Raw genomic sequence first — 20,919 nt, 5'->3', positions numbered from 1 at the left:
TGTCTTTGCAAATTAGAAAATATTATATGTAGGTGATATTTTCCAAAAATATTAGTCTCATTGCACTTTCCGATTTATGAGGTATTAGACCCTTAAACAAAATGTTCAGATTCAAAATTTTAATCATAAGATACCATAAACAAAACCTTGTGTTGCGATAAAAAAAATTTTTCAAGAAAACAGGAAAAAATTTTAAACACAAAGCCTGCAAACAGTTAGGATATGGAAGTTTGATTTTTATGTAACTATATAAATGTGCTCTTCCTGAGTGCTGTACTCGCAATATATGTTGTTTGTGTTATCATATTAAAAGCTGCATACAGGCAGTGAGGAAGAATATCTTCCTCACTGCCTGTGTGCTGTTTTTAATATGATATTGTCTTACCAACTAGCTGAACTCTCCACTTTACTACAAATTGTTTGTGGCTTACAACCTAAAAACACTCGCTGGTAAATTTTTCGTCAATTCCGATTGATCCGAAAAGCTCGGAGTTTCAAGATCACAACGACAAGATAGAAAGAAAAAGACTTTGCTTTACAAATAAACTTCATAAGAGCTCATGGTCACTGGTTCTGAGGAGATCCCACTTCAGTTTCCTTTGAAAAATCGAACTACTGACAAAAGGAGTTCGCCTTTCAGCACGTCAAGGTTCCTTCAGGACAACGGGCATGATACCCAAACTTTATTTATTTTGTTTTTGATTTTTTTTAAATATCGGAACACAGTAAAATAAACCCTGATTTTCAAAGAATTGGAAATCAAACAAAAATAGACTTTGATAAACCCAGAATTTTCACAGAAAATTAAACTCCGAAAACTACCTTCTGAATTTTGCGAGAAATAAACTCGGAAAACACAAAATCCTACCTGTAAATTTGTTTTTAAAAAATTTTATTTGTTTCTTTTTTTTTTTTTAAGACAGGCTTTTTTTTTAGTGATTGCCAATTACGTTTTATCTGTGCTGAGCATCTGAATGGCGACGCCTGCAAGTAAAACCGGGGAATGGAATACTAATACTCCAAGCGTAGTCTGTTTGGTGGATCTAGACGCAATGAAATAAAACTATGAGTGGCGAGATGGCGGGCTAGTTGGTTGTTCATCATGAGGATATATAGTGCAAAACAACAAGGAAGGAAGGACGAGGGGGACAGGATAAGTGCTGGTTGACAACTGGCGTTTTAATACATTCTATAGAAAAGGAGAAGAAAGAAGTTCCAGATGCTAGCGCTTAAAAGAAAGAGTGGAAAGAACACCCTCAAAGGGTGTTGTCAGTTAGCGCTCATCCTGTCTCCCTCGTCCTTCCTTCCTTGTTTTTTTATGCTGTATGTCCTCATGAAGTAGCGAGTCGTATGCCTTTTGATTGCACGCCTTGTAGCTCAGCGCCGCAACAGTTAAGTGTAGAAACGTGTCAGAAAGGGTGTGGTGTCCAAACAGCAAAGTGGGAGAAACAGAGCGTCTAAGGAACCCCCTTGGCTGCCTGCAGGCTGCTGCTGTCGAAGCGGTACCTGGAGCAAAAGCAGATCGAGGAGTTGGCCATGATCCCTGCCCGAGATGCCAAGGAGATGACCTACAAGATGTTCCAGGAGAAGTTCCTTGCAGCACAGGTGAGGTCCCCCCACCGCTCGTGCTCTGCCAATAGAAGCGAAGTTGTGCACTCTTACCGTTCAAAGGTCAGAGGATGTCCACTTGGGGAAAAGAGGGTGGGCCGTCCCGTTGGGGGTGCGACATTGTTCTCTTACTGGGGCCGCCACGTGGTCACATTGGCAAACAGACGTGAGTGCCGTGGCAAGTGTTAGGAACCCAGGTTCCCACACTTACCAGTGTGTACTTTTTCTACGTACTTCAGTGACCAGAAGGCTGTGTTGTGTGTGATTAAGCGGATCGAGAGTTGATGTGCACAAAGGTGGCTGTCACCACACGCGGTAACGGCTTTTGCTGTCACTTCTTTGCACGCTCTGGCGAATTTAGTCTGTCCGGAATTCTTAAAACGAGGGAGCTTGCATTAGGGTCCTGTTAGTCCTGGGCCAAGTTGATAGCCATGGTGACCGCTATAAAAGAGGCGAGATGTGTTACATAATTAGTTACAGTGTAGACCGCATATAACGTATGTCGCGGGAGTCACGAAAATCCGCACTATAAGCGGTACCGCACTATAACCAAAACATCAATTTTTCAGGCCAAAATACATGCCATCAGACAACTTACCTTTGTAAAAGAATTTATTTTATCTTAGATGAAAAATACAGCTTAGTTTGAGGACTAGTACACTTTTCTCTCAAGTGTGTCACACATTTTGAAAGAAATGAGCGACTTTTGCCTGGCGGAGCCTTTTAACGGCGTCGCGGGTTGCGGACGGACGTTGCGAGCGTTCAGGATTGCTAACCCTAATCACTTTTCTCCGGCGATGAAAACGCGTGAAAACTCGCATCCTTTATACGGTACGCGCCAGTAATACCTTCAACTTGAGCACAGGCATGAAATGCTCCAAATAAGAAATCCGGGCGATGTCCGAAAACACAAATGCTTAGGAAGCACCACTGTAGTCGAAGTAAACAAACACGACGACACGGGCGTTTCTGCCGTCTTGAGAGTGCCGCCACAACATCGCCGCACAAGGAGGAGGATCTTCCCTTCTAGTACGTGCTGGGTGATCATGGCGACACACAACGAAAATTCACAGTCAAGGATAGCGCTTTGACGCGGAACGATGAGCTCCACCACGCCGTCTACCGCGTCGACGATCACAGCCGACGCCATGTTTGCGGATAGAAGCAGCCGGCCCAGCCGGCCCGCGACCGGAGGAGGAGAAGCGTTGTAATAGAGGTTGGGGGGGGGGGGGGGGGGGGGGGAAAGGAGAGAGCCAATAGTGTGGCATGCAACGCGTGCGAACACTTCTCCTCGGCCTGCGATTGGTCTGTCGTTGCGGTTGTTTCCAACCGTCGCGGAGGGACGCACGCACGTGAACGAAACGTGCGTGCGTCCCTCCGTCGCTATGGCAACTGAAGCCTCTCTCTTCGCTTCTTCCCGCTTCTTCGAACATCCTCCTTGCCCCGCGGGTGCCGCTTGCGGCTCGCGCACGCGCCGTTATCTAGCGCTGCACGGGGAAGCGTGCTCGCTGCGTCGGTCAGTCGGCACGGCCGCCGGGCTGTTCGAAAAACCGCACTATAACCGGTACTTCCCTTCGCGCGCCTGCATTTTAAGCGGTATGTAAATACATGGAGTTCTATGGGAGGTGAACCGGTGATTTAAAAAAGCCGCGTTATATCCGGTCCCGCACTATAAGCGGTTACGTTGTAAGTGGTCTATACTGTATCTACCCAAGCAGCACAGATTTGGTCAATCGTTGGCCAATGGCTGTCAATGGTCCTTTGGCCAGTGGCCAACCATTGGACATTTGACTGGCCTTTCTCTGGTTGTCAACCATCGGCCCGGCATTGGCGATAGCCATCGGCTAGCATTGGCCGATGAGTGGCCACTCCTTGGCCATTGGCCAAAAGACCATCGCCATCCAATGCTTTGCCAAAATCCATGCTGCTTGGGTAATTACTTTAAAAATTTTAACTTTTTTAAGTTTCTATTTTTAGAGGCGCTGCTTAAGGGGATTCTAAACTTGGAAGTTTGGTGTCCCTCTAAGTAGGACCACATGCTGCAGAAATGTCTGGAGCCGACTCCTTTTGTGGTGAACGTCGATAGAGCAACACTCTTTTCTTTGCCCGCAGGAGCTTCCGCGGACCCCCGACTATGCCCCTTCACGGATGATCTACCTGTTCCACGTCGACCTTCCGCAGGTAATGGCTTGCGCAGGGCACTGCCAGGTCACGCTGACTGGAGCAGGTGCTTGCTGGAAACAGGTTTCAAAGGGCCTCGGGCACCAAAAGAAAATAATAATTTTCTTTCTTACTACGCTTTGGAGTGCAATGTCAATGCATCAATTGTTCTATTTTTTCTTGCCGCAGAGTTGCGTTTTTGTCAACAAAAAAAAAAAAGGTCAAATCAAAATGAAAGAGCCAGCACAAAAAAACGTGATAAGAAATCTCTAGAAGTTATGCGAGTCGTCTCACCTCCTGCAACTAAGCGGGAGTTTTCTTCTAAAGTAACATAGTATTTGCAGCATTCTAGTATTCCCATTCGCACCGAGACGGAAGTATGATGTGTCAGGTAGCGATGCAGGCAAGTTGATTCACGCTCAAGACAAAAGTACATGGGCTGCAAAAAACAAAATGAAAACGAGCATAAACAAGTAGACAAAACAAGTGCTTAATGCCTCTCCGCTTTTTGTTTGCCTTCGTCTTTTTTGTGCGCTGCGTGCACATTCTTTGTTATACAGCATACCATCTTGTTTGCACATACAGGTGACCCTTCACCACAAAAAAAATACACCTCCATTATGAATGGCTATAACTACTACCTAACTCTCATATGTTTGGCAACATGCCACAACAAAGCACCACACTTGGCATTCTATACAGTTCTGCAATGGCACACTCTTATTACTGTAATAAGAATTTCGCGAGTTGGAAAATAGCGCATAAAATTGATCACGCAAATATATCGACCCATGGTAATAAAAACATGGCATATTGCCCTAAATCACAAAATTTTGTACCCAAGAAATGTTCCTGAAATCGACAGTTTGTGCAAATTGCTAAATAATCATCCTACAGAAATGAAGATGCTTACAGAGCCATACCTGCCAACTCTCCCGAATTTTTCGGGAGCCTCCCGAATTTTGATTACATCTCCCGATTGTACGGACGCGACCTCAAATCTTCCAAAAGATATCCGCCGTCATTTTTTTTTTTTTATGATGCCTTATTGCTATAATTATCATGCGTGTGTCATTGCGAGTTACTCGAGAGTAGGTTTAGGTTACTCCGGCAGGTTACCACGTCACAACTCAGAGCAGTAGCGTAAAACGAGGGTAGATTATCAAACGCCGAGGTACGAAACCTCTACTCCTGAAGTTAGAGCGCATTTTGGAACACGGCTTCTATGACCATGGGTGCGCTAAGCTTCAGTTGGCTTTGTCAGGTCGTCGAGTGAGGTGCAGAACGCCAAACTACTCTTAGTGTTTCCTCGAGTTTAATTGGAACCACTGATCTGTTGGAACGATCGATGACACTTTCAAAAGCCACGAAGAAGTACTTGCAAGTATTTCTAAGATCATACGTGACTGAGTTTCCGTGCTTTGTCGCTTCGCGGAAAGCTGACAAGTATGAATTCTGTACCGTGTGCCCCTGTGATGTGTGAGCGTTTTGCACGGCGGCAAGCTTGACATCAAGATACACATTGCTTCACGAAAGCATCAGAACCATGCTCGTGCCGTAGAAGGGCAGGGCACCACCGGCAGTTTCCTCCAAAACAGTGTGATTCGCGCAGGGTGCCTCTTCACAGAGTTTCTTGTCAAACTAAAAAAAAAAAAATTTTCAAACCCCCCCCCCCCCCCCCCCCCCCTTCTTCCCCGCACGGCGGTCTCCCGAATTTTTATGTTGCTGGGTTGGCAGGTATTGCAGAGCTGTTTAGAAAAGTGGATGAAATAGAGGTGACTACTGCTTCAACGGAAGCAAAGCTGAGACGGTCATGACACTGCACAAACAAAAGCAGTCTGATTTTTACCACCTCTCCCGTACAACTGAAAGGATGTTGTCAAAAGTATTGGCAGTTTCACTGTTCTGGTACTGGAAACAAATTTAGGCTATAAAAATTGGTTGTCTCGTTGCGCTGGTTTAAGCTAAGATGCTCATCAACCAACTAGCCCAAACATACCTTTTAGCAATAAAATTGGTGCCCATGAATGTCCCATTCGAACAAAATGGGCAAAGCAACCAATGTTGTGCTATGAGTGCCATGCAGTGTGCCTGTGTGTTTATGTGCATATGTGCTTAAGTTGTCACGACTCGAACGCACCTGTAGGTCTTCAACGTTGGTTATACACCTGTGCATAAGGCAGTTGTCGAAGAGTGTTTTTTTTCGTTGTAGATTAAATCCTACACCAGGAATCCTAAAACTTCTCAACCTCGAGGAACGCCTGTCTACTTCTAATGACGATTAAAAGGCCCCTGTCCTCTTTACCATTCTTACATTTAAAGAGACACTAACACCCCCCAAAGTATTTTACAGTGGAGCTGTTAAGGGCTAGTTTCCCGAGGATCGTGTCCCCTGCAAAGAAATATCGACACAAAACTCTGGACAGCTACCGCCATCTATGAGCGACGGTGGCAACCAGACAACCGGCTTGCTGGCCTCGCTCATAGATGGCGGCAACCTTTCCAGCCTCTCCACTCTGGTTTTCACCAGAGTGGAAAGGCTGAATTTCTCTAGGCGTCGTCCTAGATGTTGTCCTCGAGGTCGTCCTCGAGCTAGTCCTAGACGTTGTCCTTGAGGTCGTCCTTGGGGTTGTCCAAGGAGTTGTCCTTGAGGTCGTCCTGGAAGTCATCCTTGAGATTGTCCTAGAGGTCAACCTAGAAGTCGTCCTTGAGGTCGTCCTATATCTCGTCCTCTAGGCGTAGTCCTTGAGGTCGTCCAAGAAGTCGTGCTTGAGGTCATCTCCTGCTGTACTATGATGCACTAGCCTTCCCATTCACCAGAATGGGAAGACTAAAAGTTTTTAGAGCGCAGCTCTTAGGCGCCCGTTTCCGGCTTGAGCGCCGTCGCCGTCGGCGTAACCGTGAAGTCACATGACCCCCCCCCCCCGAGGTCACGTCCCTGAGGTCACGTGCCTTGAGGTCACGTGATTCCCTGGGGCCATGTGACCTCCTGGGGCCACGTAGCCCCCTGAAGTCACGTGAACCCCCCCCCCCTTGAAGTCACGCGACCCTCCTCTCCCCCCCCCCCGACGTCACGTGACCCCCCTGACGTTATACGACCCCCCTTGAGGTCACCTGACCTCAAAGAGTCGCCTATCCCTCAGTGCCCTTCCATCCTCCTCCTCAAGAGCTGCGGTCTAATCCGGCGTTACAGGGAATTGCAAACGGCTTTCATTTTTTTTTTGCCAGGCGATTTAGTATGGTGTCAGAAGGCTACCGAATCAATATTTTGCTACATCACATCTGTTATTAACAAAGCAAAAAAGTGCAACTGTTCGAAACCGGACTAGAGAGGAAGAGGAGTTGTAGAGTAGGAGAGATTTGCCGGAAGTCATGTGGCTATGTCCGACCATGTTTTTTTTTTCTTTTTTCCTCGTCTTTTTTTGGTTGTGCGAAGCGTACGAAAAACTTCCGCGTCGCACAAAAAGCGCAAGTCAAGCAAATCGTGCTTGACGTTTGCACGATTTTCAACCTCTTACCAATTCGTGTCCGTAAGACGAGCGATGTCTTCGGCTAGGAGAAGGGGCAATGACTCTGCGACGTATTCGTGCGAATCAGCTTGGTGGTCGGGCGTGTCACCACGAAATAAATCATAATCGTTTCGATCGGTAAAAGACTTCTTTTTCGAAGCTAGACAGATTCACCGGTACCCGAAACGACAGTTCTGAAGTAGAGGTCCCACACCCGTCGTCCGCCGCCATCGCTTAGTCTGCTTCGTCTCCAGCCTGCAACCCCCACGATATGACGCCATGTTGAGAATTACGCAGAGAATGCACAAGATGCTTCGAGTTCTCTGTGCAACTTTTTTTTTTCTATCAATGTATTTGCAGCTTTTTCGAAGCCACAAAAAATGGGTACAATATTTTGTTACATTTTTAATATTGAGTGTGTGCCTTCGATGACCCACGACTTTGATTATATTTGGTGTGTGTGTCTAAACCATAAGAGGCACGTGACCACAGAGAAGAGAGTGAGTGCGACTCAAACCGGCCAGTTCTCAATCGGTGGTTTTCGGGCAGAAAGAAAACGAATTTCGAGCCGCAAATTCTGTTCTGGGTAGTTGGTATTTCACATGTCATGTACAAATAGAAAGAACCCTTGGTGAGCATAAATACCCTGTCAGTGTCCCTTTAATTAGTACAGAAACCTACAGACTTCGTTAACAAACAAAACAAAGTATTGCAGCAGTACCTTAGACATTTTGACAAACGGTAAATCTCAATGCAATCATTTATGTGCCAAAACTCGTGCCGCACCTTCCGACGAAAACGCCTTTGGTTGTAGCCTGGGTCATGCGACAGCTTACACCGGCCAATGGAAGGGAGGCACAACCTGTCGGGGAGCCTCGCCATGGCTGTCGATCTATTGCAACGGCTACCAACGTCCAAAACGTGCCGAGTCACTGAATTATGCTAGATTTAGCGTACTGTGGTCATGTGAGTCGTGTTGCGCGCCACCGACGAGATCCCTCGCACGTTCCTGCAGCTGAGCCGCCAGATGCTGGAGTGGTGCTGCCAGGCGGTGTGCAACTTGGTGCTGCGCAGGGAACATATCTGCCAGGAGCACCGGCGCCTGCTGGACAAGAAGCAGCGTGTGGACCTCATCCTTGCCTCCATGGAGCACAACAAGGCCTCCCCCGAGCAAGTCCACGAGGTGGGGTGGCGCTTTTCCGCTTCTTCCTCAGTCCTTTAATGGGCACCGAGTTGGATCATGAGAGCGTAGGAATGACTGTGAATCTAATTGTTGGATTGCAAACTTCTCATTCATGCAAACCCTGCTACACTAGAACTAAAGCAGCTTCATCTTTTTTTAGCAAATGAGAAAAGCTGTATTTGGTTTTTCTTCCGCGTTTTGATTTGCTCGCAATACGACAATTCTTTTCTTGTTTTCATTTAGAAGGGAACTTCAACGCTCTGGTTTGCTCAGAAGTCCACTGACGGGCCCTGGCAGTGCACTGACCATGGCCCCTCCCTGTGCAGGTGAAGGAGATGATCACACCCCCCGAGCGGAAGCAGCTGGCCTACGTCAAGCACGTGAGCTCCAAGATGGAGCTAAGCGAAGTGCAGCTCGACGAAACCATGCTCCTGCTGCAGCTCTACGTCAGCTCGCTCCTAAAATGAAGTCAGGGATGGCCTGGTGTCGGCTTCCGACTCCGTGTCGTCGTTTGCCGGGAAAAGCTCAGAAAAAATGCTCCACTAGGTTCCTCATCCACTCACGCCCGCATCGGCCAATCATAGTCGGCATCAAATATTTTGCGCTACGTTGTTAAGGCTAGCATGGCTTCCACGGTGCTCCAGTGCTGTCAAAGGTATACTTGCCCGAATGCCTGGCTTCGTTGGGCGTTTCCTGCACTTGTGAATACCCTACGTGCAAACGAGAGGCGAGATGAAGACACGTGCTCTCTCGCAGTACGGGGCTGCGGCACAGTGAAAGCTATGCTATCATTGACAACGTGGCACGAAATAGTTGACACCGAATACACAGACCATATTATGACTGTTGTGTTATTTTAAATGCGAAGAGAGAGCTTTCTTTATTCGCTTGTTTTCTAAGTTGTCCAAGCAGCAACTACCATTATCGGTGCGAAAACTGGGATAACCCGTCTTCGTACGCAATTCACCCGAATTGCCAAGTGGCCAAGTGCATTGGCGCACCGCAGCACGTAGAATGAAAGCTCGTGCCAAGTTCAATTCCCGCCCCTGCCCGTTTCGATCTGGTTGAGCAACGTACCGGCGTGCGGTCGTGCATCACTGCTGCAGGATGCGCGTCAATGGCCCCAGGCTAGCGGCAGTACAGACACCAGGTGCCTCTTGGGCAGACTGACCTCCTGCTGTCTTAAACTTCCATACAGCAAACTAGTTACAGTCGGCGACAGGTTAGAAACACAGTACATACTCCACCTCGGGCACGAGCTCAGCCGGACGTTGGCCGCATGAGCTTGGGCACCTTCGACGAAACTTTGTCGCATGTGCGGCTGAAGGCGGAGCTCCTGCTAGGGTCTTAACCTGTCACCTACTATAAAAGACAACGCGATTTTCAAGAATAAAAGCAGATGGGTTACCTGTTCAAATGTCGTAGTCACGCTCATTGTTTCGTCAATTGTGGCACGGTTCTTCTGCATCCTTAATGCGCTTTTCCGTCGGATGCCACAGTGGCGCGCCAGGGTTGCTAAGGGCACCGATTGCCAGTGAAACATTGAAAGAAATGAAGCAGTTTTGGAATTAAAATATTTCACGATTTCTAAGCAGCGATTATGTCGTAATATTCTTGATGTTCTGTGCCAGCAGCGATGGCCAGTTTTAAGTGTAGCAGAGATCCTTTGAATAGAGGATGTTGGCTGTCATGTCTACCTGTCTCTGGGCCTGAATTTTTTTTTTTTCTTCTGTTCAAGCGGTAAATGTTTAGTCACTGATGGGACGGGAACGACGGGTCATCTCTCTCGGGCCTCCAACGTGCATTCGCGTCTTTTGCCGTGCTTTGGCTTTTCATGCGCACTCAAAGTTCACGAGATGCCAAAGTGTCATCGAAGGTAGGAAGCTTGCGCTGGAGGCGGGACAACCGAGACTCGTCCCTGCCGTTCTCTTCCTGCCAGTGACCATAACACGTGAGAACTAAGGCCATGGTGCAGGGAAGAAAAACACCAACAGAATACTTGTCCTTTTTCATGGAACATAGTCACTGGATCACCCTAATACTTGCACCACCTTGCCTGCATTCTTAACATTTCTTCCTGTTAAAACATGCATATTTCAATCCAAGAGATGGCAGCCAAGGTGCTTCTGCAAACTCCTCTTGTCACATAACACCGGCCCTTCCCCTCTTTGAACCTCACTGGTTCCCTCCATCGGGAAAACTCACCCAATTCATCGCAGAGAAGTTCCCTGCTGGAGACCTCAAAGAAGTCGCTTTTCCGAGTCGAGGCCGTGTTGTTGAAACCGCGGCCACAATTGGACCTCCACACACGGTGCAAAGCTGGCACCTGCTACACGAGGCACTCCGACCGGCACGAGACTGATTCTTTATTTAGTCCGTAATAAAATAATTGTCTCTCAAAGACGGACACACCAAATGTTTCCCTCCGGGGAGGGGGACCAGAAAGGCACGACGTCTTCCCTCAGGACGCGGCGTGGTACTTGACGAAGGCCACGGCGGCCAGTTCCTTGCAGAACTCCTCGATGACAATAAGGGCCTCCAGGACCGATGACTCTTCGCCGAGTGCCGCGTCGTCGCCGCCATCGCCCAGCAGCGCGCTCCGCGTGAGCACCAGCTTCCGCCGCAGACTGTCGGTGCCTCTCACGGCCACCTGGATCTCCTCCACGACCTTGAGCAGCGAAGTGAACAGCGAGCGTGCCCCAGGCGCCAGCGGAAGCAGCGGGTTCAGCAGGTACTCATGGAGGTTGGGGTGCGCGAAAAGCGCCAGTCGCGACACCAGTGAGGTGACCAGGAGGTTGACGTCGTACGGCTGTCGGTGCATCTTCTCGATGGTGTCCAGAACGAATGCCAGGAAGGGCCCTTCCTGGAAGCCCCTGTGGTCGGCCTCGGGCTGCGAGTCCGAACTCTGGTCGTCTTCGGCGCTCGTGTGCTCTTCGCACAGTGGCTCGCTGGGCCAGTCCCAGGCTTCGCTGACTGCCAGTGCCTCCTGGTACTGGCGGTGGGCGTCCGCGATGTAGGCGTCGTAGCCAGTGTCCTCGCAGGACTTGATCTCGTCGGGGAGGAGCAGGAGGAAGCAGTTGAGGATGCGGTGGATGCGGGCTGGTGCGAAGGTGCGGCTCACGGGGGACGAGCCCGGGGACACGTCGAAGTCGTTCGGGTCGCCGCCGCCACCGTCGTCGTCGCTCGACTCTGGCACCTCGCCGGCAGCGCCGTGGTAGCCGCGCCCCACCAGGTGTCCCAGCACAAGGCTGTCCAGGATGTCCCTGGACGGTCGCTGGAGCAGCTCTTCGAACACCTGGGTGAATGACAACGAACTGTGCGGTCAAACCCAGGAAACTCCTTGTACAGGAAGCTAGCCAGCCCATTGGGGCCGACTAACTTGTGGCTGTATAAACATACAATGCAACAATTATTGTACTGGGACGCCTGGTAGCTGTGTCCCACGAGGTATCCCAGCACTCGACCGTCCAGGACGTTCCTGGACAGTCGAGCGCATTCATAAAGCTGGAGCAGCTCTTCAAACTCCTGGAGGGGGAAAAAACCCACGAACACGCATACTAAATGCGCAACTCACGAGACATTCGCCGCACTTGATTGGTTTAGCCAATGAAAGAACACGTACAGGGTGATGACGAATGCCATGAGATCGCATTTTAATGCTGTCCGATTGGCCCCACTCGCTCGTAGCGTCGGCTGTAGCATCGATTTAACGGGAAGACAAAGTGTAGAGATTGCTCGTCATCTGCTCTGGTCGGCTTATGCACTGGCCAATTGATCGTCAACATCGTCTAAGTTTCCAGACAATGTCAAAAACTAAAATTAACTTGGCAAAATATTAGGATGGCAGCTACTGTGATAAAAGAAAACCAGGGTCTTGTACTCCCGATGGGATCACGGGATTATTGTGTCTGCCACGAGTCTTCGTGCCGTGACCACAGAGTACTGTGGCACTTGTGCCGCTCCCGTCAACCTTCACCACCTCATGAGCATGCGTGCGTCGAGCTTGACCATTCTGCACCGGAGCGCTAGGAGCAGCAGCTGACCAGGGGGAGCGCCTGGGCTAGCGCAAAAGGTACTATACTCAGGATTATTACAGGTCAACCTTCTTTGTCTTAATTGTAAATTGACCTCTAATTTAAAAAAAAAACTAGGCTAAGAAAGAGAGAGGAAAAAAAAAACCACTATACTACATTTGAATAAATATGGTAGTAACGGTGCGGCTGTCGATCGAAACAGCAGCGAATTTGAACCTAACCCTGCTTCCAATACAACTAAAGAGCAGTGTCACTTTTAAAACACAAGTGTAGGCTTTCATAATATTTGTGGGTAATTGTTTTTGCAGTTTATGATATTAGAGTCGAGTTTGGTAGATTCGTAGAACTTGGGGGAAGTGTTTCTATTGAAAGACATGTCAGCGGATATGCTGATTCTTGCTGGAATTTTACAGAAATTATATTTCTAGGCTAAATAACTACTGAATGTAAAATGGGGAAGGGAAAGTGGCTTTATCCCCAACTGAAATGTTGCGCTATAATTCATTTTTCAACCATTTTTAATACCCATTGTAAATAGGACCTACTCTGACCAGAGCCTTATTTCTAAGGAAAAGGCTATAGGTTTCTTTTGCACTCTATCATGTTACAAAAGGTATCAATTAAAAAGAAAAATTGCGAGGACACCTAAGCACTTCATACGAATTGTGAATGCGAAGGCATGAATGTCGTTCTTCCGCACCCTTAGTTCGTCTGCGGCGTACTGGCGTGAACGGCCATGTTTCACTACTGCCGAGGTTGCGGCTGAGCGCGCACTCTCGTGAAGTGGCCGCCAATGGCCATCTAGGGGCCATTTTGCTAAGCCAATGGGAGAATGGGCATTTCTTTCGTCTTTTTTTGGAATTACAGATGCCGCCGGCTGCGCTCCATGGGATAGCTAATGCTTTCGCATTAATACGCTCCAGTATCAAAGAGGAACCTCAATCAATTACATAGATGAACTGATTTAGAGATGCAATCACTTTTTCATTTTCAAGTGATGTGTTAAGAGGTGTTGGCATTTGCTCCAAAAGTAGCAGCGGCTGCTCTAAACCAATACTTTTTTGCCTGCTACAGAACCTGCTACAAAAGTTCAAATGCCGCTTCCATCACTGCTCCTGACATCGTCGACATTGTCTGGACATTCGTACAATGACAGGGCCAGTGCAGTTGAAGAGCATTCTCTACACTTTGTTTCATCGTCTCAAGTCAAAGCGCAGGCGACGGTATGAGTCAACAAGGTCGATCAAGCAGCGTCGAAAGTGTGACATCATGGCATTCGTCATCTACCTGTATGTGTTCTTTCATTAGCTAAACTAATCAAGCGCTGAAAATGCACCTAGACTTGCACTTTTAGCTCGCGTGTTTCTGACTATTCATGTGTTTGAATCTTTAACTGTGCTCTGACCTACGATAAAACAAACTATACCGTGGATAAAAGACGCCGTGAAATGCATATTTGTACTGCTTTCATTTTCTTATACTTCTCCAAACTTTAAAATTGACAAACAATAAAATATTTCTAATTTTTGCAGGAACGTCCACCTCTGCACGGGTGTGGCACAATCCTTAGCAAAAATTTCGCTTTGGCACAAGACGTAACAGACTTTCGTTGATGCTGCAAATGGTGCAACACTTCCATCACTGCTGAGAATTTCTTTTGCATACTAGCTTTGAGGGTAATGAGCTCAAAAGTGACATAAGGCTCCTAGCTTCCAGCTTACTTGCCATAGAGGAAGTGCACCAGCTCACCTAGAAAGTCGACAGTCTTTCCCCCTTCAGTTTTTGGGTCAGCAAGGTCTAGAAAATGGGAATGCATCCGCCCTAGGGGCTCTTGGACTAAACTGGATTGTGTCAGCTTAACCCTTTCTGTCAAGCGATCCCACTGCAAAACATTCACATAACTTGCTGATCTAACTGTCTACTTCCATGTGGACGGGCATTCTACAACCAACCAATGACCTGTAGCATTACTGCAATTCACACGTTTCTGTCTCACTATATCAATATCAATGTAATATGAACAGAAAAATAATAAGACATTCTATGACTATTTGCCATTTAGAAGTTAATATACCATATCAAGCTTGTTCGGCACATTACCCTCTGCGAGCGTGATTGAAGTAGATATATAACAGATGCGTGCCGACTGCACCGTTGGCAACAAACCGAGCCACGGGTGCGGTAGTGCATCGAGTTTGCAGCGATGCGATTGCTGCGCCATTAGCGCCAAACGGCTTACCCTGCCACGTCCTCCCATTTAGCCCAAATGTGAGGAATTTGCCCCAGCATTGTGCCAAAGCTCGATTTCACTTTAATAATTACTGAAAATATGATGGTTGAGGCACTGCTACAGCCCAGGGTTGTTATGGTAGGCTTGTGCGAATTTTCAGAACTATCGATTCTAGCCCCAAAGAACATATATACTTTCCTATTTGCCCTCTTTATCAGCATCAAACACTCGGAGCACTCGGAATTTTCGCAATATCTCTTAAGTTCCTAATCTGCTCAGGCATGCAAGTTAGCTTTGTTGAGTTCGCTTCTCACCACGCTCTTGTGTACTGTAGTGAAGCGGTAACCGCAATGCAAGCATCGCAATTTTGCTTATTTTGCTTCGCCACAGGGCATCCGAGAGCTAAAGGGAAAGCACTCCCCCGAGAGCAGGACATCATATCCGCAAGCGTCGGGTATATTAAAAAAAAAAAAACTTTGTCTTAGTTGTAGTAAAAAATTCTTGAATTATACTGTAGCTATTATTTATGACAGACTGCGGTATTCTACAATATATTTTTCAAATTTGTAATTTAAAATTTTTTGTATGAACTGCTCTATAGGTTTATTTTTATTTAAACTCCGTTCTGTGGTTATTACCTTTATACATGTTTTATTTGTTTGAAGTACCCTCAATGGAATAAATTAAGACTAAATTAGGTGAAGCTGTAGAAGGAAGCTTGGGAATAATAACCTGAACAAATTTGGCTGGATTGTTTTAGGAAGGCATACTCATACTTATCGCTCACATGCCAATCTCTGTTATTATGAGGTTCTACATACAAAATATTGTTAATTTTTACAATTTAATAACAAAGGAATATCTGAATTAAGAAATTCTGTTTTATTACAACAATTAGAAGAGACATTGATTTGTGTGCTCAAGATTATTTTAACGTTATTTTAGTGGAATATACTATTTGGTTTACATTTCATTTTGTACCTAAAGTGACCATCCACAGCAGCCCAGAATGTCCTTCATCGATCAGCATTTTGTTGCCATGCGTAGTGAATCCATGTGCTACTAAACAGCTAGTTCTGCATTTAAGGAAGTCAAACCTGCCATTGCACAAGAGTGTAAAGGCAAAGCATGAACATTTGTTAGTTGGATTGGCCAACATAAAAATCATTCACAGTGGTACAAATAAAAATAAAGTGTGTGCTTCTGTACTTTTTGCTGCTCCATAATTGACTTGGCTGCTCCAAAAGGTGCTACAATATGACTCGATTCAATCGCATCACAGAGTTTGCTCGGGAATGTTTCTAAAATTTGACCTGGTCAAAAAGATTGGCCCTTGACAGATACCTGCAGGGTTGCCAGCAACAGCTGCGGCGAAGCCTCCGGGTCGCGACCGCGCTCAATGAGCGCGTCTTTGAGGGACGGCCTCTCCGCGTCACCCAGCAGGAAGGCGCCGAAGGCTGCAACCAGGGGCGCCGAGGTGACGTTGCGCAGGCACGTCGTGACTAGAGTGATTTCGAAGAGGAAGGCCTCCTCCGTCTGCACGTCTGCAAAGTCCCTCCGGAGCACCCCGCAGAGGAAGTCCTCCGCAAAGGTCTGCCCCAGACGGGCCCCGATGATGGCATGGGACAGCTCCACCAGCGTGTCGACGAACCCGAGCCACTTGAAGAAGCAGAGCAGACGACGCTTCCCCGATGCCAAGACCGGCTGCGCCTCCGCATCCCCCGTGGCGTCCGAGCTCCAGAAGGCCACGGCTTCGTCGATGTCCGCGGCGTGGAGGCTACGCGGGACGGCCGTGTAAAGGCGCACTAGGTGGCGCACGACGCACGTGCACACGTCCGAGCGGCCGACGACGTAGCGCGCCACGTCGTCGGCCACGTTGGCCATGCACAGGATGAGGCACTCCGCGGCCAGGGTGGACACGTCCGAGTCGGCGCTCTCCATGAGCGTCAGCAGGGCCTTCAGCAGGGAGGAGGGGCCCTCGGCCCCCCCCTGGGGGTCTCCGGGGGACGAGAGGAAGCAGTTGAGCAGGCCGGGGTCCGTGCGGATCTTCTGGCACACCACGTTGAGGAAGTGCACCTGCGGTAGATTGGGGCCGGGAGCGTTCGACGGCACTTTGGGGGCTTTCGGCAGCCTCCAATTTTTGACAGGGGTCGGCTTTTTTTTTTTTTTTTTCTTGCTTCGCATGCTTATTGTTAGTTTGAAATAAAAGAAAGAAAAAGTTCCCTCAATTTAACAACCTCAGAAATAGCTCCGCCTTTAATCCCTCTCACAAACTCAACAAATATGCTAACTCACCGAGCTAACGCCCCTCACCCAACCTCAAACTCGAGACTCAAGAACTGGCTCACCCTCACATCACATCTGAGAGTGTGTGAGACAAGGGGGTGCACTTGTGAGCGAGTTTTGCTGAGGTATGGTTCTCGGTGTCCTTGTCGGACCATTCTGTTGTTTTTCGTAACATAGGGCTTTTCCGAGTCCCTTGGAAACGAGCAATGCGCTAAAAGTATATGAATTCTACACTTTTATGAAACAAAAAAGCACACTGTCTAAAACGTATGTTGGAAGTATATTTCGCCCCTAAGTTGTACACCCCTAAGTTGTACACACTCGAAGCACATTTTTCAGTGCACTTTCGTTTTAGTGCCACAACCAACTTGGTGCCGCTTCTCAAGCGGCAGTATCTGACGGAAGCGGCATGCTTACGTTACATGTTGATGAAAAAATCCGACCACACTTTATATTATGTGGTTTGAGTTTCCCAGCTCGCAATTCGTGCACGAGCAACTTAGGACTTTCTGACATACCCACTGTTCCGTTGTGTGTGTGTCTCACCCCTAAGTTGTACACGCTCGAAGTACATTTTTATATGCTATTAATAGTGAGTTTAAAGTACACTTTCTGAAGTATCGCAAAATTTGTATACTTTTCACCAAGGCCTGCCTGTTCTCTAGATCTTCTCGGTCGTTCGTCACTGCACTCAATGAGAAAGAGAAAAGCTGCACAAAATCTCGTTGTTTTGTCAAATCCAAAAATATTGTTTTAAATAATGGTACAGTCACAGGCTGATAACGTTGCATATTTGACGGAATATATTGCTGTACGTAAAATTTTGCAGGAATCACATTTCACAGTTGACTGATCACCGGGACTCGCGTAGGTAATACAGTCTCAGCATCAACTTCTTACAAACAGTTTTTTTCTCTGTGAAACAGATTGCTATGAACTATGCCGTTTACGGCTTGCAGGCGAGTAGTTTGCATAGGCAAAAGTGGAAAAAGTTTTGACAAATTCATGTGAATTCAAGCTTAGGAAGAATGCAAGAAGAAAAGTATGAAAGGACGCTCCACTTTTGTACTCACTATTTTTGCACTATCTGCTTTTCAGGTACAAGCTCATGTGTACACTCTCCTGAGAAAGCCTGCCTGCAGGGCATCAGACGTAAGATCTGAGAACCTGCAGAACTGCAAAAAATGTGCAAATTGCCCAATAGTTTGCATCGTCGGACACAATTCAAGATGGCATCTTATCCCCCTTCTTTAGCACCCTATGATCTATAAAATAGTTGTTTGTATTGCGACAGCACCGATCCTGTATTAAACGTCGAGGAGGGCCCTGATACGGGCTGGGGGGTTCCATCGATTTAAGCTTTGTGCCAAGTGACAACACATACTGCAGCCGCATACCTTGGCAATACAGTGGAGAACTCACACCCAACCTTGCTCCATTACATTGCAAGATAACTTCATGCCCCTCTTTCAATTGCAGTTTCCTTCAGCATAACCACAGTCAGGGTTAAAAAGAATGGTGATAGACAATCTTTTTTTTTCTTTTATTCATTCTGTTTAAATGTATGTTTCTAAGTATGAGCAGCCATAAACCCTTTTTAATATATAATCGCCAAGTGTGCTCGCCTACCTCTGAAGATTTGTGCCGGCAGATTGGTTTGTCTGCTCTGCCCGCCTGGCAAGGTGGCAGGGTGCTTATGTGGCAGACTGTCACTGAATGCAGCTCTCCGCGCACGGAAAACCTAGCCACCAAACATCCGTAGTGCCAAGATTTATGTGGACGCTTTCCAAGAAGCAACCAAAGGCCAACCCACAGTTGGAGAGCGGGTTGTGTATCGAGAAAGGGGCTTGTTTGCTCTTCTATTGTTGAACACGGACGGAAAGGAAACAATTTGAAGCACAGCCAGAGATCTCTCACAGGAAGTCCGTGCTCAATTTTCCGAGGAAGAAAATCCGCTCAATTCCCCCCTCTCTCAGGCTGAGAGGGTTACGAAGGAAGGGATTGAGCCAACACGCCTTAGATAGAAAAACTGTAGTACTGGATTTCCTATATCCCCTAGGCGAGGCCAGTGTGGGATATACATTGGACACGAGTGCTGAGTCGGCGTTCGGCTGGGAGTCATGTCCTCGTCGACCAAGCACAAATCACAGTCGGACGGTGACACAGCACTTGCGTTCCATCCATTGTCACACGCGGTCCCCCAGAAGGTAACATACAAATTCTAGTGCCTTGCTATCTCGGAGGCGTCATCAAACCCCTGAGGGGAGGTTGCCTAAAGGAGAGAGAGGGCGCGGGATAGGATAAGAGAGCGCAAGTGGAAAGCCTTTCAAGGAGCTTTGATAAGACCTCGCGAATGAACGGCACTAATCAAACCGAAAGCGCGCGTAGATGATTGTGACCGATATCACATCATCCATTTTGCACCACAACTGAAGAGAGAGTGGGGAAAGCTGCTTTTGTACAAATTTTGAGTGACGGGTTAATCTTCTATACTCTTCTAGAGGGAGAATAGCGACTTCTAGGCAAGACTGGAACACACGAAGGAGAGTTCCGGTGAGAGGAGAGTTCCTTCTTCCCCTCTTCTCTTGTGGTTGCCCGAGAGCTGACGGGACGACGTCAGGTGCAAGGCATGTATTGGCTGATTGAGAAAAATAGTGGGTAGACCTCAAGGCATGTAGCATTGAGGTCTACCCGCTACCCTTTCAATCAAAGCCAATCGGAGCTCGGCATTGTTCTGACGTCACCACACCTCCTGCGCAAGAAGCAGATGACTTGCACTCCGCATAGTCTGCTGCAGGTAGGGAAGCACCCCCCACAAAGCTCTCTACTCATCATGATTGGTAGTTTCCCCCTCTCCAACGTATGCTCTGCTAAAAACAAAATACACGGGATTGGAGGAGCTTGTCTCGCTTTTCTTAACCTGCAGCAAACTATTGGTTCGTTTGATCCGCGTGTGCGACGACGCCGAAAGTATTTGTGTCATGTGTTCCGTGCAGGCTATACAACGAGGTAGTGTCCCTCGAGCATGCACCTGCAAAGGAGGCGAGGTGTGGCCAAATCGAATATGTCCTGCGCTCACTGAAGCAGACGCAGCTAACACCTAATCGACAGCTGAACGTCCAGCACGTTGGCAGCTCGTCTCGATTAGAAGCACGGTCAATCAAGAGTCACTCGACCTCACGTGGCGCTAAAATAGCGGACGGCACGCACCTCGTCTCGCTCGGTAGGAGCCGCCAGCACTTCTCCGCACAGGCCGACCAGCTTGTGCACGGCCGTCGAGACAGCCATCTGCGGCAGCAGCGCCTGGCCGCTGCTCGCGAGCAGACGGCTCACGAACTGCAGCACGCAGCGCTTGATGCCCGGCGGAGCGTCGGCCCGGGCCAGCGCACTCATCTGGTCGAGCATCCGACGCTGCAGCAACTGCTCAAGGCACGGTCCCAGGGAGTCCGATCCCAGCTCGGCCTCCTCCTGCTCGAGCAGCTTGGACATCTCCTCCAGTCGGCCGGGCAGGCCCGTTAGCTCGATGGGCTTCTGGCTGGACGAGTGACGGTCCGTGTAGAAACGCATCACGCACTGCCAGTGCCACACAAACTCCTCGCTGAGCGGCAGCGGAGGCGCCAGGGCGTCCACGGCGTTGGACAACGCCGTCGCCAGCCGAGACAGCATCGCTCGGCGGCGCTCAGCGAGCGGAGGGTCCTCTCAGACGCATGGCTCGAGCCCGGGGTCGCCCCTTCTACGCCGTCCGCGCGGCACCCGTACGAGCGCGCACGTAGACGAGAGACGCGGCAGGTGCCGAAATCGTCGACGCTGGACAGTTCGAAACCACCATGTTTACCGGATGTGGCCGCCCGGGCTGCGGGATCGCGTTTCCGCAACACAATTTTATAACCCAAGAAATTCCTACTGAAA

At 48.3% G+C, this 20,919-nt stretch overlaps 2 protein-coding genes across 2 annotated transcripts in view; one reads left to right on the top strand and one right to left on the bottom strand.

Moving 5' to 3' along the window:
* Positions 1–9,871, top strand: part of LOC120850663 (DNA-directed RNA polymerase III subunit RPC3) — a 30,949-nt gene extending 21,078 nt beyond the window's left edge. The window contains exons 8-11 of the mRNA XM_040223262.2: positions 1,485–1,605; positions 3,721–3,789; positions 8,293–8,460; positions 8,787–9,871. Of these exons, the coding sequence (XP_040079196.1) occupies positions 1,485–1,605; positions 3,721–3,789; positions 8,293–8,460; positions 8,787–8,927 (499 nt within the window). The 3' untranslated portion in view covers positions 8,928–9,871. The remainder of the gene's footprint in view (positions 1–1,484; positions 1,606–3,720; positions 3,790–8,292; positions 8,461–8,786) is intronic.
* A 919-nt stretch (positions 9,872–10,790) lies between these two features.
* On the bottom strand, positions 10,791–20,851 carry LOC120850659 (FHF complex subunit HOOK interacting protein 2A-like). The gene is made up of 3 exons (XM_040223256.3): positions 20,221–20,851; positions 16,069–16,800; positions 10,791–11,755 (listed from the first exon to the last, which is right to left on the bottom strand). The coding sequence occupies exons 1-3, from the start codon at positions 20,674–20,676 to the stop codon at positions 10,922–10,924; spliced, it is 2,022 nt and encodes a 673-aa protein (XP_040079190.1). The 5' UTR covers positions 20,677–20,851; the 3' UTR covers positions 10,791–10,921.
* Between the last annotated feature and the right edge of the window lie 68 nt (positions 20,852–20,919).

The sequence above is a fragment of the Ixodes scapularis genome, unplaced genomic scaffold, assembly GCF_016920785.2.
Source record: "Ixodes scapularis isolate PalLabHiFi unplaced genomic scaffold, ASM1692078v2 PGA_scaffold7__128_contigs__length_106722199, whole genome shotgun sequence".
Taxonomy (NCBI): Eukaryota; Metazoa; Arthropoda; class Arachnida; order Ixodida; family Ixodidae; genus Ixodes; species Ixodes scapularis.
The sequence above is the reverse complement of the archived record's forward strand: the minus strand, read 5'-3'. Positions and strand labels throughout refer to the sequence as shown.